This window comes from Rana temporaria, chromosome 9 (assembly GCF_905171775.1).
Source record: "Rana temporaria chromosome 9, aRanTem1.1, whole genome shotgun sequence".
Lineage (NCBI taxonomy): Eukaryota > Metazoa > Chordata > Amphibia > Anura > Ranidae > Rana > Rana temporaria.
The window spans coordinates 29,077,929-29,095,010 of NC_053497.1; the positions used below are offsets into that span (position 1 = coordinate 29,077,929).

The 17,082-nt window shown below is 40.4% G+C and overlaps 1 protein-coding gene and 1 non-coding gene across 3 annotated transcripts in view; one reads left to right on the forward strand and one right to left on the reverse strand.

Annotated features, from left to right (window-relative positions):
- GOLGA1 (golgin A1) overlaps positions 1–17,082 on the forward strand; it is a 109,916-nt gene that overhangs the window by 65,200 nt on the left and 27,634 nt on the right. For both annotated transcript variants that reach the window (XM_040323026.1, XM_040323027.1), the window contains 6 exons: positions 452–574; positions 3,384–3,473; positions 5,594–5,696; positions 8,110–8,225; positions 11,410–11,562; positions 12,954–13,013. In XM_040323026.1, the coding sequence (XP_040178960.1) occupies positions 452–574; positions 3,384–3,473; positions 5,594–5,696; positions 8,110–8,225; positions 11,410–11,562; positions 12,954–13,013 (645 nt within the window). The remainder of the gene's footprint in view (positions 1–451; positions 575–3,383; positions 3,474–5,593; positions 5,697–8,109; positions 8,226–11,409; positions 11,563–12,953; positions 13,014–17,082) is intronic.
- TRNAG-UCC lies at positions 15,252–15,323 on the reverse strand. Its single transcript has one exon. It is a non-coding gene; the product is annotated as a tRNA-Gly (tRNA).

Below are 17,082 nucleotides of genomic sequence, written 5' to 3' on the forward strand. Positions count from 1 at the left end.
TATGAAAAAATATATCAATTTATTACAAAAAATATACAAATATTACACAGTGTAACCTCAAAGTATCAACCTCATGCACAAGCTTGATACAGGCATTATTTTTTTAATTCCCACCCTACTCCTTTTCTGAAGTCATGTGGTTACTTTTCTGGGTTTTGACTGGATGTTGGTGATCATAGCAGAATTTAGTGTAAGAAATGCACAGGAGAAAATTCATGTTGACAAGGGGAGTGTAGAGGGTAACAATCAGAATATTGTACGATAGCTTTGAAAAAGCAGTATTTTTCGTATAGTTTTTTTGATCATGTGTACAGGGCTTTAATCACAGTAAATGTATTTTAATCATATGCAATAGCCCTGCATTAATAACTGTAATTATGTAAAACTTTCTTGCATTCAACTATGCATGAAACTTTAAAACTAAACAGATGTTTTGTCAATAATGCACCAGGTGGGAGTTGAAATTGAAGAAAAGGACTTAATAATCATGCAACTTCAGGAGAAAAGCAACATGTTGGAAAAGAATCCTAAAGGAAGTTTCTCTGGTGATGGACATCAGGAGCCGCAGAAGGAGGTGATGAAATTGCAAGAATGTTGCACAACTAGTGATCAGTACATGTCTTTCCGCCAGCAAAAGCAAATAATAGACTGCTTGTATAGTTTGGGTTCTTGAGCAGTTTTTAAAGATGGTCAACATTTGGTAGTACATTTAGCAATGAAGAAACACCCAAAGCTATTGTGATTGTCTACTCACCTAATGCATTTTTTTATCTTATTAATTGCCTAGTAGACATCTGACGCCCTGCAGGTAGAAGGCTGAGTGTTAGTCAAAGTAGCCTTCATTGGGGTTAGGGCTATAACCAATGCTGTATCCTAACCTAGGCCAACAAGGTCCAGGCCTAGGGCAGCACGGAAAGAGTCCCCACCGGCTTGCGCTACACTGTTAGTGTAGCACCAGTCTTATGGGGCAGAGTGGCAAATAAATCTAGTGCCCCCATAAAGCTCCCGCATTGCCGTATCCCGTATGCGGGCGGCGGGCATTCCGCAACTGTGGAGGGTAGGTCTACTTTTGCCTGTCCTATCATCCTGGACCACAAAAATTACAATGTTGTAGTCTTATCACTCTTGGAAAAGAGACTGAGAAATTGGTTATAGGAGACTGATGACATCATCTGAACCTAGTTACTGAGCTTAAGGATGTGTTTTTCATAATAAAAGGTGAAGCTTTTCTGAAAAAAAGGAGAGAAATGATTCTATTGCTGTACATTGTGACATGTCAAATGTATTCATCCAGACTTGTGAAGCTGAAATGCCGGCTTTTTATAAAACAAGAGACCCTAGTGGTGTCTCCTGTTATAAATGTCTCTCCCAGCCTGTCAGGAGTAATGTAATCTGAACGGCTTACGCGCTGCTCAGATCACATTTATGGCACCCTAGTCTGTTTTCATGTGATCGGCTGTGATTGGGCACATCTGATCACATTGTAAAGGGCTGTTGTGATTGGCCCTTTACCACGATCTGTGATCAACATTTATCCACAGGAAGGCAACAATAAAAACCCAGATAAATCACAATCCTCTAATGTGGGGGCAAAAATGTTTTACTAATCCCCCAAGACTATCAGATATTCCCTGGATCAATAATCTCTTGTATTATTACTACCTATACCTGTTAATATCCAGTTATTCTGCACATTTACATATGCATTTGGCTCTTTTTATAACATTCAGCTGAACTGGCCAGAACGAATTCCTAAGTCCTTCTAGTCCAAATTTTTACAGTTCTTACTGTGAGTAAAGTTTTCCATATGTGAAGGTTAAACTTCAATTCCTCCAGGATTAAAGAGTGCCCCCTTCTCCTTTGTAATGACCTTAAAGTTTAAATTCTGCCTAAACCAAAGCTTAAACCTACTCCTTCCCTATTCTAAACAACAACGGTGCGAAGGACGTGTTTTATTGGACAATCTGACCGTCTGTATGCTCCATCGGACAATTGTTGTTGGTTTTTCAACAGACAAATGTTTGCTGTGAATTGCTTTTCAAACTTTTCGACAACAAATGTCCAATGGAGGATAATACGATCGTGTGTACACAAGTCCATCGGACTAAAATCCAAAGTACAAACACACATGCTCAGAACCAATGCTAAACATCAGACAACAATAGCAGAAGTTGCACAAAGGGTGGCAGTAAAGAGCTGAAAAAACACGTGATTTGGTGAAAGTTGGCTGAAAAAACGTGCTGCCGTGTGTATGCAGAACAAGTTCCCAGCCAACGCCCATTTGGAAAGATTTTGTGCAGATTTTTGCCTTCAGACAGATTTACCAAAACCATAAAATATGAGGTCAAACCTTAATGCCGCGTACACACGATCATTTTTCAGCATGGGAAAAAAAACAACGCTTTAAAAAACGTCATTTAAAATCATCGTGTGTGGGCTTCACATCGTTTTTCATCTTCTGAAAACAACAAAAAAAAAATTTGAGCATGCTGTATTTTTTAATGTCGTTTTTCAAAATGTCCTTTTTCGTGATGTAAAAAATGATCGCGTGTGGGCAAAAACAACGTTTTAAACCCGCGCATGCTCCGAAGCAAGTTAGGAGACGGGAGCGCTCGTTCTGGTAAAACTACCATTCATAATGGAGTAAGCACATTCATCACGCTGTAACAGACAAAAAAGCGCAAATCGTCTTTTGCTAACAAGGAATCATCTAGAAGCAGCCCAAAGGCGAATAGAGCTTCCCCTTTCGAGTTCCGTCGTACGTGTTGTACGCCACCGCGCTTTGTTCATCATTTTTCCAAAACGATGGTGTGTGGGCAACATCGTTTTTAATTATGAAGTTGGAAAAACATCGGTTTTTTTTCATGCCGAAAAAAGACCGTGTGTACGCGGCATAAGAGTTTCAATTTGTATGCAATCAGGCAGGCCCTTGCACTACATGGTTTTGGTAAATAAAGAGGAAATCGGACAACAAAAAGTGTATAGTGTTAATGGAGTCTAAGAATTGACTCTCCTGTATCCTGTGATGTACTCCAAGAAGGGAATTCGGACATCCAGTTTTTAATTCATTTATATACAATGGCTAACATTAGCAAAGATGGTCTCTACACCAAACAGAAATCACTTAAATGTGTTTTTTAGTTTCCTTTGATTGCTTTTGATTTTATTTTAGAAATAGCATTGTATATATAGTCTAGAACAATTTCACCACAGTGGCTAAATTGTAAATTTATTCAGATTAGCACATCTGACCTAAAGGCTTAACATTTGTGGAGTAAAGAGGGGCCCAAAGATTTGCTTAAAAAAAAAGAAAACATCTGCTTCCAAAAGAGGGACAATTGAAGAAATGCCTGTATTCGAGTTCAAGTATGTTCTTTTTGTAGGAGGAGTTGAGGAGCAGTGAAGTTGCAAGTGTGGCGATAGCCAAGTCACTGGAGGAAACTCGGAAAGAAAAAGAAGACCTTCAGCAGCAGGTGAGATTTTGTTCTGTGTGTTATTGTGTGTATGTTTTAAGTTTCTGTAAACCAAACAACAAACTGAACTGAACAGAACTATCTCAAGAACTATCATTGCACAATGTTTTTCAACTGATAAATGGTCTGTAATACAAGTGATTCAACTCACGTTTTTGCGTGTGATGGCAAACGATCAGGTGCATATAGCAAGTACTTTCCTCGCTCTGCATCTAGTGTTGGAACATGATAGATGTCGTCACTGCCTCCTCCTGACGCGTTATGTCACATGACTTTTTTTTGAACCTTGAAAAAGTCATGTGACGTGACGCAACGCGTCGGGAGGAGGCAGTGATGACCTCTATCGTGTTCCAACACTAGATTCGGAGTGAGGAAAGTACTTGCTATATGCACCTGATCGTTTTCTATGACGCACTGGTTGTTTAACAGAAATGTGAGTTGAACTTGTATTCCAGACCATTTATCAGTTGAAAAACATTGCGCAATGATACATCTCTCATGTTTTTTCAACTACACATGAGGAAACCAGAAAGGAACACTGGAGAAGACCACCTGAATGCAACATTTCTAAATGGATTATAGCCAGGTTTGCTTCACATAAGAAACCAGAGAAACTGTGCTATAATTGTATTGAACAGGCTAATTAATATAATCAGGTGTTGATTATTGAATATTTTGGACAGTCATAATTTATTATCAGCACTTTGAATGATTATTTATATTTTTGCACATATCACATTGTGTTTTATAGCATCTTTGGAATATTACATTTTTATAATTTTAATCATACATTTGTATATTAATAGGAGGTTGGAAAAAGGTGGAGTTGCGCTAATTAATATGTGATAAATGTGTCTTATCCAATCATAAGGGACAAGAATAAATATATAAAAGTCCAATGATGAAAACAATGAAGAAAAGAAGTTCATATAAAAAATGTGGTATATCAAATTATGTGTTCTGTGAATAATTAAATCGAAAACAGCTAGCTTTTGTTTGTATAAACATTTTGAGTTTGCAGCTGTATATTGCACTAGATAAGCGCACTTTTTTCCTTTTTGATATTAATAGGAGGTTGATTCTAGCGGCGCACAATTATTTAACACATATTATTCACAGTGTCAGATCACTATTTTATGGTTGCAGCTTTTATGATTTTATTTATCTACTAAATATTCATACCAGTGCTTGAGTAACTTTACTACGAACAGGTTACACATACCTGTATCAGTAGGACATTTTAGGTGCCGTCTAAGAAAATCTTTAGCTGGCATTAATATAAGCCTCAGATTTCTTGGTGTGTCCTTAGTGGAGTTTCCATCCCAAATTTTTTTTTCATTATTGTGCTCATTAGACCTAAAAAAAAAGTAAAAAAAAAAAAATGTTTTTACTCATCTGGAAATGCCTGTTGCTATGCGGTCCCACAAAATCTGCCTTTAAAATCACCTAGGACTCTGACATCAACTCCCTCTAATGCTCCTGGGAAATGTGTGTCATCATTTCCCAGGATGCAGTGCGCTGTCCAATTATCACTCCCCATCCAAGACTTCCAGGAAGTAAGTGCTTGTAGGCTTCACAATGCCCACAAGCAAAATGACAAGGCTACAATTATTCAAAAAAGATAGTTTATAAAACTATGTCCACACCGGACATAGTTTTATAAACTATCTTTCTTTTTTGAATATCTATGCGGATCGGCGGCGGATTGTAAAATAGTAAGTGACCGGATTTATATTATAAAAACACAGGATGAAAGGACATACATTTAAAAAATGCTAATTGTGGTTGGAACTCCGCTTAAAGGTATATTAAAAAGGGGGCTGTTGTCCATAGCAATTCGATTTTAGGCATCATTTTTCCGGTACAAGTGAAAAAAACATACATTCAATGCTGAATAATCGAATATGATAATAGCATGGCTCCTTTATGAAAAAAATAATTGTATTTTGTAACCTTTATTTGTCTCGTTCCTGTTAGAAGAAGACACATGAAATCTAGTTTGTTCCTATACACAGCAGAGACATTCGTTTTCTCCAGTTTTTGTAGCTGTGCCCAATCTTCTGTTTTTTAAATGGAAACATTTTTCCCTGATGTCTCTTTGTACTCTTGCTTAATGGTAGGTTGCAAACTTAAATGCTCAAATTGAAGAGAATACTCAGGACATCTCACAAAAGAATGAAGAACTTACTAGAAGGGATAAGGAAACGGTTAATTTAAGGCGAGGTAAGACGTATACTTCATTTTTTTATATATATTTTTATATATATATTTTCACATAAATAAAGGTTTCCTAATCATACATTACAGGACATGGGATCAGATTCTAGAACATGAGTTATGTAGCTGCGATTGGAGACTGAAAAACAAAGCTGTAAGGACAACTATGACCCCCCCCCCCCCACACACACACACACACACACTCTCAGTGAGCTTCAGTTTTTAGATCTTTTCAAAATACAGCTAGAAAGTTTCCCATCTACAGTACTACATGGCCCCTGTGGCTCAATTTTTTCAGTTTCCCAGATTGGTTGACCCCTCAGCTGAGCTTTGGGATACTGTATCCAAGACGCATAGTTGGCTATGTGGGTAATATACAAGTGGTTTATCCAATGGTGAAACCTGACCCAGGAAGAGTAAAGATATGCATTGAGCTTAGCCCCTGTGACAGACCTAGCCGGGACAAGAGGCTTTTGGAGAGGACTGAATGCTAGCCTCTTGCCTTCTGATTATGGGCCCTGTCTTTTAAGGCAACAATACTCTTTGCGAGGTGTATGCCTGGGGACCTTGAAGTAATGTTACTTTGGATTCAAGTCCCATGTCCCCCCAAAACACACAGTCTCTGGGAACCCTGTATATGCCATATTATAGTGATGGCTTCATAATGTTGGGGCTCATAGAAGATGCTGATGCCATCAACTCCAGCCACCTGTCTGTCATCTGCTATAATGTGTTTATTGTAAATAACGCTAGTGTGGACCCTAAGTCTTTCACCCATTATTGTTTGTGTTAATTAACTCTGCTATTGTGAGAAGGTTTTCTGTGTTTCTTTTTATGATAATGTTGTGTCTTCTGAGCTAAAAGACGGCAAGTCTGTCCTAAAGGTCATGCTTCTGAGTCACGTAGGCTGTCTAAAGGATTGGTAAAAAGCTCATGTTAATTAGGTTTCTGGTTACAGTTTGTATTGTCATCCTTGTGTATATATTTGTGTGAGATCTCAAATAAAAGGCTATTGTTGATGTACTCCAAGACTGGCATTGTCTGGTGACTGGGTGGGTTTAAGAATCTTGAAGAGTGCTGGTTCTGGACAAAGGAAGCATTGACGGCGAACATAGTCCTGGGTTCGTCACAGTCCCTATAATCCATCTTTGGCTGACTGAGCGGACTTCAGTGGTAAGTCCAGGTTTTTTTGCCCTATGTGGAAACCAATGGTACTATTTGCTCCCACCACGGTTTACTATGGAGCACCAAACTGCGACCCATTTGGTGCCAGCCTGTGATGGGACTGCTGGTATTTACTTTGACATCTCTGTGTCACTGTTGATCTCTGGGCAAGGACCACTAGTGTGCCTGCCCAGCCTCCTTTCTGCATGAGCATACTGCACATGTGCATTCCATTTTAATGATACATACGTGCAAACCGGCTGTTTCTCTGCTCCCTGCCCCACTGCTCAGTATCAGAATAGCGATCTTTAAATGTTTTGACTTGCGCTGCCTACAGTGACTGGCTTAAAGTACCCCAGTAAGGGTATTCACATAACCTAGCTGCAGGAGAGATTAAAAGATCTTTAGTGACCAAGCCACTATAGGTAGCAGTGAGGGGGCTCACCTGGTTGACCCCTTCACACCTACGGGTAAAAAAAATCTAAATGCCTAAGCACAATTTTTAAACCTTGACATGTGTTAGTAAATTAAGTAAAAATACTGACCCTGACCTAGATCAAACCTCTAGGTACTTGTTTTTTTCTTTGATACTCTGAGCCTACTACCAGCTTTTCATGAGGGTCTAAAATAAATCGTTGTCCTGCTGGCTCAGTGGGGCTTCGGAGTTGGATACTGCAGACCGGGAGGACATTTGGGAATACTCTATGCTGGTCTTTACTTAAGACCATCTAATACAATTTAGAGAGCTTGTCGGAAGTTATCATGCTGATAACAGAGGAATGGAGCAGCAGAAGGACACGGGACTTAGGGTTTTTGGGGAGAGAGAAATAAACACTACAGATATGTGTCCAGGTCATATTTCATTAATAGGGTTGCATCCATTTTAAATGTGATTAAAATTGCTGGAATACTGCTAGAATACAGTAGGTGCCATTATTGCTTTGAATTGTTTGGAGTCGGCCATGTTTTTATTGGCACAGAAACTGTGAGTGTGATTTTCTTTTTCTCCTCTCGGACACCATTCTTATAGTATTAGAACTGCTGATAAAGCTTGGACCTATTTTATTGTAATAAGCAGCAAAAAAATTGCAAAGCTTTCAAGGATGCAAAGATTTTGTTAAAGCAGGATTCATCTGTGAATTTGAATATGCTTTTTATGAAATAATTTAGAATAAAGTTCAACAAACATGTTGAACAGTTGGTATTGGTAAATCAATTTATCTGATCTTAATTATTATTATTATGTTTTCTTCAGATTATGATGCTCTTCTATTGCAAATGCAGCAGCTACACTCAGACCTGGAGATATACAAATCCAGAGAAGCCCAAAGAGAGGAGATTTCAGGAAGACATGCCAGTTCTGAGACACAGGTATGAATAACTAGTACTAAAAGTACTTGTATCTGATTGGTTTATACATTATTTCTAACTTCTGATACATTTAAGACCATAGACAGCCAAGTCCAGAATTTATTCTCTAGAAACACACTCTCTTAAATATACAAGACACAGGCTGGATATTCATAGACCCGTTTTTTATAGCGTGTACACTTTTAACCCTACTCCACTTCGTTAGACCTCAGTTTTTTGCTGGCGTCCTCGGAGGATGGAAGTCTTCCCCATTACAGAGAAATCAATCTATGCTAAATTTATTATTTTTCTTTGGATTCTTCAGTCAACTCTTTAAGCATCTTCTCACTGTCATCTATAACGACATTGGAAGCAGTGAATCCGGATTTGTGCAACCTCGAAAAAACCTTGGGAACAATACCCAGACCCCATGCTGTGGTGATGGCCTATAATGTTGCTTCAGGCATTGGATCCTGCTTGAGCACTAAGAATTATCTGTGTAGTTAGCCACAGGGTGCTATACAGGTTCAGGCCTTTATGGAATCCAGGCTTCTAAGAACCCTCCTAGGGTATGCCCACAGAGCGATAGGCAAAGCCTGGACAATAGAGACTGGTGACATGGACAGGTAATACAGGAACACCCTGTTATCAGTCTGATACTGTAGCGGTACATGTATTACGTGTATCCTAAATATTATTTGTTTTATAATAAAACTATAGGGATACCTGAAATTTATTAATTTATGGAGTGTAAATCTTTTCAAACTTGGTCAAAATGGGCCAGAATCACACCTGAGCAATTCACGAGGCTAGTCTGTTCATACAGGAGGCGTCTTGAAGCTGTCCATACCAACAAACGATTTTGTAGAAAAGATTAAACACATTTCAGTTAGCGTATTCAATATTTTTTCCCTGCGTTATTCCATTTTATTACACATAACTTTGTTTCTTAACTTATTTGTTATGGTTTCTTTGTATGAATTGAATGGGTTGTTACCGACGTGGTGAAAATGTCAATAGCACCTTTAGAAATATATTTACATTTTCTCTAATGCCAAGTGCCATGGCAAGCTACTCGCTATTAGACATGTGCATTCGTTTTCATCCGAATGCATTTTCGTCCGCATTTCTGGTATTTTCGTTATCGTTTTAACAAACGAACGCGCAGAATCTGAAATCCAAAAGATCCGACATAAAAAAAATGCTTTATTTTCGTTTTCGCTGTGACAACAGTTCGATATAGATAGGAGATTCGACATGACGCTGACAATAGCAATCTGTGTCTATCTAACCTGCGGTCGAATGTGCCTAACCTTAAAGGAACACTAAAGGTACAATTATTTTTTTTTTTAAATAACATACATGTTATACTTACCTCCACTGTGCAGATCGTTTTGCACAGAGTGACCCGGATCCGTGTCTTCTGGGGTCCCTCGGCGGCTGTCTCGGCTCCTCCTCGCAAAAGCTTTCCACGTTCATGCGAGCTCCCTCGCATGGTGGAAAGCTTTTGCGAGCGCGCTCCCTTGATACAGCAGCGGCCATAGCTGCCGACTGTATCACTCGGCCCCGCCCCCCGGCACGCCGCGTCATCCGCTGTGATTGACAGCAGCGCCAGCCAATGGCTGCGCTGCTATCAATCCGCCCAGCCTAGCCAATCAACGGCCAGGCTGGGAACCGAGCAGGATGACAAGCACGCGCCCGGGACTTTCGAACGGTGAGGTAAGTAAAACGGGGGCTCGGGGGGGGGGGGGGGGGCGGTGCTGTCAGATGTTTTTTTACCTTAATGCATAGGATGCATTAAGGTAAAAAAACTTTTACCTTTACAACTCCTTTAACTCTATTAGTCAAAGATTATTCTACAAAGAGAGGAAAGATTCGACATTATAGAGACAGTGTTGGGGTATACCATTCGACATGAAGACGACGATTCGACGAAAATGCAAAAAACATACAAACGTCAAATCTGTCATTGAAGACTTATGGTGTCTGTCGAAAGTTCTAAGAAGATTCGGCAAGCAGCTAAACTGTACGACGCCGCAATCATACATTTCCGGTCAAATGCTCGGCCCATAGGCTATAGAAGAATTTGAATGTTGGTAGACTAGTAATAATAATTTATAAATATAATTATTACTAGTGTCATACAACATTAGAATTCTTCTATAGCTTGCAGGCGGAACATTCGACCGGAAATGTACAATTGCGGTGTCGTAAAGTTTAGATGCTTCGTCGAATCTTCTTAGAGCATTCGACAGACACCATAAGCCTTCAATGACAGGTTTGACCCCAACGACGAAATGCATTTTTTAACAAAACAAATTAAATAGAAAACTAATTTCTGCAGTAACTAAATTTATTTTTCGGACAAAAACAAAATTCCAAAATGAAATATTTCAGTGTGCACAGGTCTACTCGCTATCAAACTACTTGTGCATTGCACACACACAGCTATGTCTTGACTTTAGAACCACTTGTTGGCTTATACCTTGACAGTCAATCTATTTTTACATTCTACAGGAAGGGATATGGTGGTTACCTTTTTAGCCTGGTTGAGTTTGTTTGCAGGAGATTTTACAAGGTTTCACTTTTGCATACACCATTGCTGCCAGCCATTGCTTTTGCTCAAAACTCACTCAGTGATTGAAACCACATTGGGCAGGATCGTCTACCCGTGTCCAGGAGGGCAGCAACTCACATAGCCTTTTCCCATTATGGTTTGAAAGAGTGGGCAGACTGATGCAGCATCATAGTTTTTGTCAAAAACGGTGCAGGAAGCTGGATCCTCTGCTGCTATATTTATATATACATTTTATATTTGTATGTAAATTATATATACATTTGGTTCAAATATCTAAATATATATACATTTACATTTTCAGTTATTTTAGAATTTTATCTTTTGAAGACTTTTTAAAACACCCCTTCCGTAGAGTTTTGTTTCTTCCTGCTGAATTATATTATGTAAACTTGGGAGCAGACCGCAAGAGAAAAAAAACACCAGGGGTGATTCAGCTTGTCAGTGTGTGTGTGCACTTGTATAGTCTTTACAAGAACATAAAAACACCAAAGAAAATGTAAAGAAACCATAGTTTTCAGCCACTTATTCAGATCAAATATTTGTGATATGGGGCTGCAAAAAGGTTTGTTGCCTTCATTCTTCACTTTTCTTTAATGTATACTTTTTGTGCATTATGCAATTGATCAGGTCTCCCCACTGCAGGACACAGTTACAGCTGTGCATGAACCTCTCAAGGGCACTGCCAGCCGAGAATCCAATGGTGGGCTTGACGTAGGTGACGTTATGCAGCTACAGAGGGAGAACCAGGAGCTGGAGCAACAGATTACGGAAAAGAATAAGGTGGGAATGGCAGGAAAAGCATCATGTATTGATTGTTATATCATGTATTTAGTCAAATGCTTTTTTTTTTATATATAGTGTGTGTGTGTGTGTGTGTGTGTGTGTGTGTGTGTATGTATGTGTATATATATATATATATATATATATATATATATATATATATATATATATATATATATATATATATATATATATATATATATAAAATCACCAATACACCTGTTTAACCACTTAAGCCCCGGACCATTTTGTTGCTAAATGCCCAGGCCAGGTTTTGCGATTCGGCACTGCGTCGCTTTAACAGACAATTGCGTGGTCGTGCGACGTGGCTCCCAAACAAAATTGGCGTCCTTTTTTCCCCACAAATAGAGCTTTCTTTTGGTGGTATTTGATCACCTCTGCGGTTTTTATTTTTTGCGCTATAAACAAAAATAGAGCGACAATTTTGAAAAAAATTCAATATTTTTTACTTTTTGCTATAATAAATATCCCCCAAAAACATATCTAAAAAAAATTTTTTTCCTCAGTTTAGGCCGATACGTATTCTTCTACCTATTTTTGGTAAAAAAAATCGCAATAAGTGTTTATCGATTGGTTTGTGCAAAATTTATAGCGTTTACAAAATAGGGGATAGTTTTTTTGCATTTTTATTAATGTTTTTTTTTTTTTTTACTACTATTGGCGGCGATCAGCGTTTTTTTTCGTGACTGTGACATTATGGCGGACACTTCGGACAATTTTGACACATTTTTGGGACCATTGTCATTTTCACAGCAAAAAATGCATTTAAATTGCATTGTTTACTGTGAAAATGACAGTTGCAGTTTGGGAGTTAACCACAGGGGGTGCTGTAGGAGTTAGGGTTCACCTAGTGTGTGTTTACAACTGTAGGGGGGTGTGGCTGTAGGACTGACGTCATCGATCGAGTCTCCCTATAAAAAGGGATCACTCGATCGATGCAGCCGCCACAGTGAAGCACGGGGAAGCCGTGTTTACATACGGCTCTCCCCGTTCTTCAGCTCCGGGGAGCGATCGCGACGGGGCGGTCGATAAACGAATAGCCGCGCCGTCGTCCTGGATCGCTCCCCGCGGGAATCCGCCCACAGCGGAGGGGGTTCCGATCGGACCCCCGACACGCTAGAAGGCGGGGCCGTATATATACGCCCATCTGCCTGTCCGTGCCATTTTGCGGACTTAAATAGTCGTGCGGCGGGCGTTAAGTGGTTAAAAAATGTGGAACCGATTGTGTGTTGTAAAAATGTATTCATGATTAATTTATGTTGTAAGAATAGTGTCGTAAGAGACTTGTATATTGCCTAGAATTGAATGTTGACTGAACTGAATAAACAGCCATTTCCTAACATCCAACCACATTATTTTGTTTTTTATAGACTATTAAACAGCTTCAGCAGAGGATGGTGGAGCTAAAGAAGACTTTACAGAAAGAGCTGGTGAGAGACTTTGTAGAGTATCTGTATCCATGCTTTGTATGCTTTGATGATTGGATTACGGTACAGTCTCCAGCTATTTTTCTATTCAGCCTTTTATTATTAGGCCCCGTACACACGACAGAACATGTCTGCTGCAACTGGTCCGCGGACCAGTTTCAGCAGACATGTTTGTCCGTGTGTAGGCCCGAGCGGACCATTTTCGGGCGGATCGGACAGGTTTCCAGCGGACAACTGTTTCCTGGACTTGCTTTAAAACAGTCCGCTGGAAACCTGTCCGCCCGGACATGTACGGTCGTCTGTACAGACCTACCGTACATGTCCGAGCGCCCGCCGTCCCTCGCATGCGTCGAATGACTTCGACGCATGCGTGGAAGCATTTAAAAGGCAGGCCCGCCCACGTCGCCGCATCATCGTCGCGGCTATGGCGCGGACACGCCCCGCATATTGTTTACGCGCGGACTTCTGTTCAATGGTGTGTACAGCCATCGAACAGCAGTCCCCGGGCAGACATGTCTGATGAAAACGGTCCGCGGACCGGTTTCATCGGACATGTCTGCTCGTGAGTACAAGGCCTAAGTGGGAATTGCCAGTATTGTTATTCGTTTTTTATTATTATTATTACTTTTAATTTTATTATTAGTGGGAATGCTCAATAGCATTCCCAGTATTTTTATTTGTTTTTTATTATTCTTATTAGTGGAATTGCTCAATAGCATTCCCAGTATTGTTATTCGTTTTTTATTATTAGTGGGAATGCTAAATAGCATTCCCAGTATTGTTATTAGTTTTTTTATTAGTGGGAATGCTCTCCAATCATTCCCAGTATTGTTATTCGTTTTTTATTTTTCCGTGTGTTTTTTGGCTCTGCGTAACTTCTGCATACTTTCAGCTATTAAAATCATTCAACTTTTAAAATGTTCAACTCTTTCAGCTAACGATGGGACTTCTTCAATTTTTTTTGTACTATTTATACTTTTTAAAATATTAAGCTTTTTAACACTTTTTTTTTAACATTGAAGTCAATGAGAGCATGCTTCAAATCCTTAAAACATTCTTCCGCTCCCAAAAGTTTCAGCTCCTTAATACTTTTACCTACAGACGCCAAACAAATTTTAAAATTTTAAAAAAATATTTGTCTATCCGGCTATATCTTTTCAGTTTGATATCTTTTACAGTTTTTGTGAAAAACGTTTAGTGATCATTTCAGGAAACTTTAGCGATTAAACAGCGTGTCTATGGGGCTGGTTAGAGTGGATGATGTCATCGCTACAGCACAGAGCTTTAAAAAAAAATATCTTTTGTTCCTTTTCTATAAATTGCTCTCACGCCCACAAGATCTACTTGTCATACACAATTTATACATCAAAACGTAGGTATTTTTGTGATGCACCTTTTACTTTTGGCAAATGACAAATGACAAGAGTTCGACACTTTCTTCCATTGACTGTCCTGTATAAAATTCTTCAGCTTTAGACATGAATGGCTGTGTTGAGTTTGAGGGGACATGACATTTACACTGTTATACAAGCTGTACACTCACTACTTTATATTGTAGCAAAGAGTCATTTCTTTAGTGTTGTCACATGAAAAGATAGAAGAAAAGATTTACACAAATGCGAAGGTTGTACTTTTGTGACATGCTGTATGTGATCTCCCGCACAGAGAGGGGTGTACTTACTTTTGTGAGATGCTGTATATATTTTTTGTGGTTACATCACACATGGCGTGTGCTGAGGTCTGCAGCAATGAAGGATTTTTGTATTTGAAACTCTAATGTAAATCTAGACAGTTGAGGGGGTGTAATATTCCCGCTGGGTGGAGTATGCGATCCCCTTACTTTCAATATCACCCCAATCGAGGCGTGATTTTTTGCCGCCATTGTCACCTGACAAATCGCAGGACTGCTTTTGGGAAACAGGCGTCCCGTCATTTTGTTTGTGTGATTTGTCAGGTGACAATATTGTCCCATGATTGGGGTGCCATTGAAAGTAACGGGATCAGAAGCATGTCACACGTTTTGCGGTAATTCAGCCCGCGATCGGAACGCATAGGTGTGATCACAGCCAAAGCTAAGCGTCTTCCATCAGTTGCTGGGTTCTCCTTCTATAGATTCTGGGGTAACGTTTTCCTCCTCAAACATTCCACAAATTCTCTTCATTCTTTATTCCATCGCTAATATATACTCTGCATTGACCTTCTATAGCGTTTTTCTCTCTGAGGACTCCAAGTATTGGAGATTGCGTTGGCCAGGAATCGAACCCGGGTCAGCTGCTTGGAAGGCAGCTATGCTTACCACTGCACCATCAACGCAAAAGTAGCATGAAGTGTTGGAGGAAACCCACGCAAGCACAGGGAGAACATGCAAACTCCATGCAGATAGTGTCCTGGTCAGAATCTGAAACAAGGACCCCAGTGCTGCAAGGCTTACCCCTAAGCCTATGTTCTGCACATATGCGGCCTCTGTTCTCTAAGGCCCGCCACCGCTGAGCGGGGTAAATCACTTAAGTTCACTTAAAGTGCCTTCACAAGCAATCCAAACTTATCCTAAACTACAATCTATAACACTCCTATATTAAAACACACCCAAATAACAATAAAGAGTAGTAAAAGTGTTCCCCAAATTAGCAACACAGTGGAGCTAAATATTCCATTCACCCTTAGGCCTCATTCACACGGGGGGTTATTAATCCGTACCCCATGGGAGGGCCATGTTTACCGGAACGGGGATGCACAGGTCTTCCCAGCATCCCGTGTAGGCAGTCCCATTGCTGTCAACTGGGGTGCAGTGACTGTACCCAATGTGACATCGGTGTGAGTGCCGTTGCACGGCCCCGAACGCACCCAGGGTGCGTCTACGCAACTGCACCAACATGGATGTCCTTTTTGGGGTTAACGCAGCCCCCACACAGGGTACAGATTCATACACCCTGTGTGAGTGAGGCCTTGGACTTCTCCATGAAGGACCTCACTGGCGGGAAGAGTTCTCATTTCTCCAGCAGAGAAAGCCTAAAGAAAGCTGGAAAAATGTCTCCGACCTCTGAAGACAAAAAGAGTTCCAACCTCCACTTATAGCCAGTCCAACACACGCTTCAAAATCATACCGGCCTTCAACCTCCTCTTATAGCCAATCCAACATACCCCTCAAAAACATACTGGCCTTCAACCTTCACTTATAGTCAGTCCAACACACGCCTCAAAAACATACCAGCCTTCAACCTCCTCTTATAGCTGGTCCAACATACGCCTCAAAAACATACTGGCCTTCAACCTTCACTTATAGACAGTCCAACACACGCCTCAAAAACATACTGGCCTTCAACCTTCACTTATAGACAGTCCAACACACGCCTCAAAAACATACCGGCCTTTAACCTCCTCTTATAGCCAATCCGTCACATGCTGGTGGAGTCTCCGTGTGATGGTCACATGCTGGTGAAGTCTCTGTGTGATCGTCACATGCTGGTGAAGTCTCTGTGTGATCGTCACATGCTGGTGAAGTCTCTGTGTGATCGTCACATGCTGGTGAAGTCTCTGTGTGATCGTCACATGCTGGTGAAGTCTCTGTGTGATCGTCACATGCTGGTGAAGTCTCTGTGTGATCGTCACATGCTGGGGAATTCTTTACGCGATTGTCACATTCTGGAGGGGTCTCATTGTGATCATCACATTCTGAAGGAGACTCGTGATCACGAAATTCTGGAGTAGTCTCATTGTGAATGTCACATTCGGGAGGAGTTTCAGCGGTAACACCACAATCTGCTGGAGTCTTGGTGGGAAAGTTACATTCTGCCCGAGTCTCAACAGAATCATTGCACGCTGAAGGAGTCTTCATGTGAATGACACGTGGTTGATGTAAAGAAATTCCCAACTTTTGGGCTATTTTCTTTGCCAACAGAGCTGCACCCTGTTCATTTAAGTGCAGTCCATCGCTGCTGTAGAGCAAGTAACCAACTGAAAAGTCAGTCCAGGTCTCCATGAAGCCAAACCCTTCCTTCCTGCACCAGTTCTTCAGCCACCTGCTAAGCTCCCTAAACTCCTGCTGCTTCTTGGTGTGGCTCCAGAGCATTTT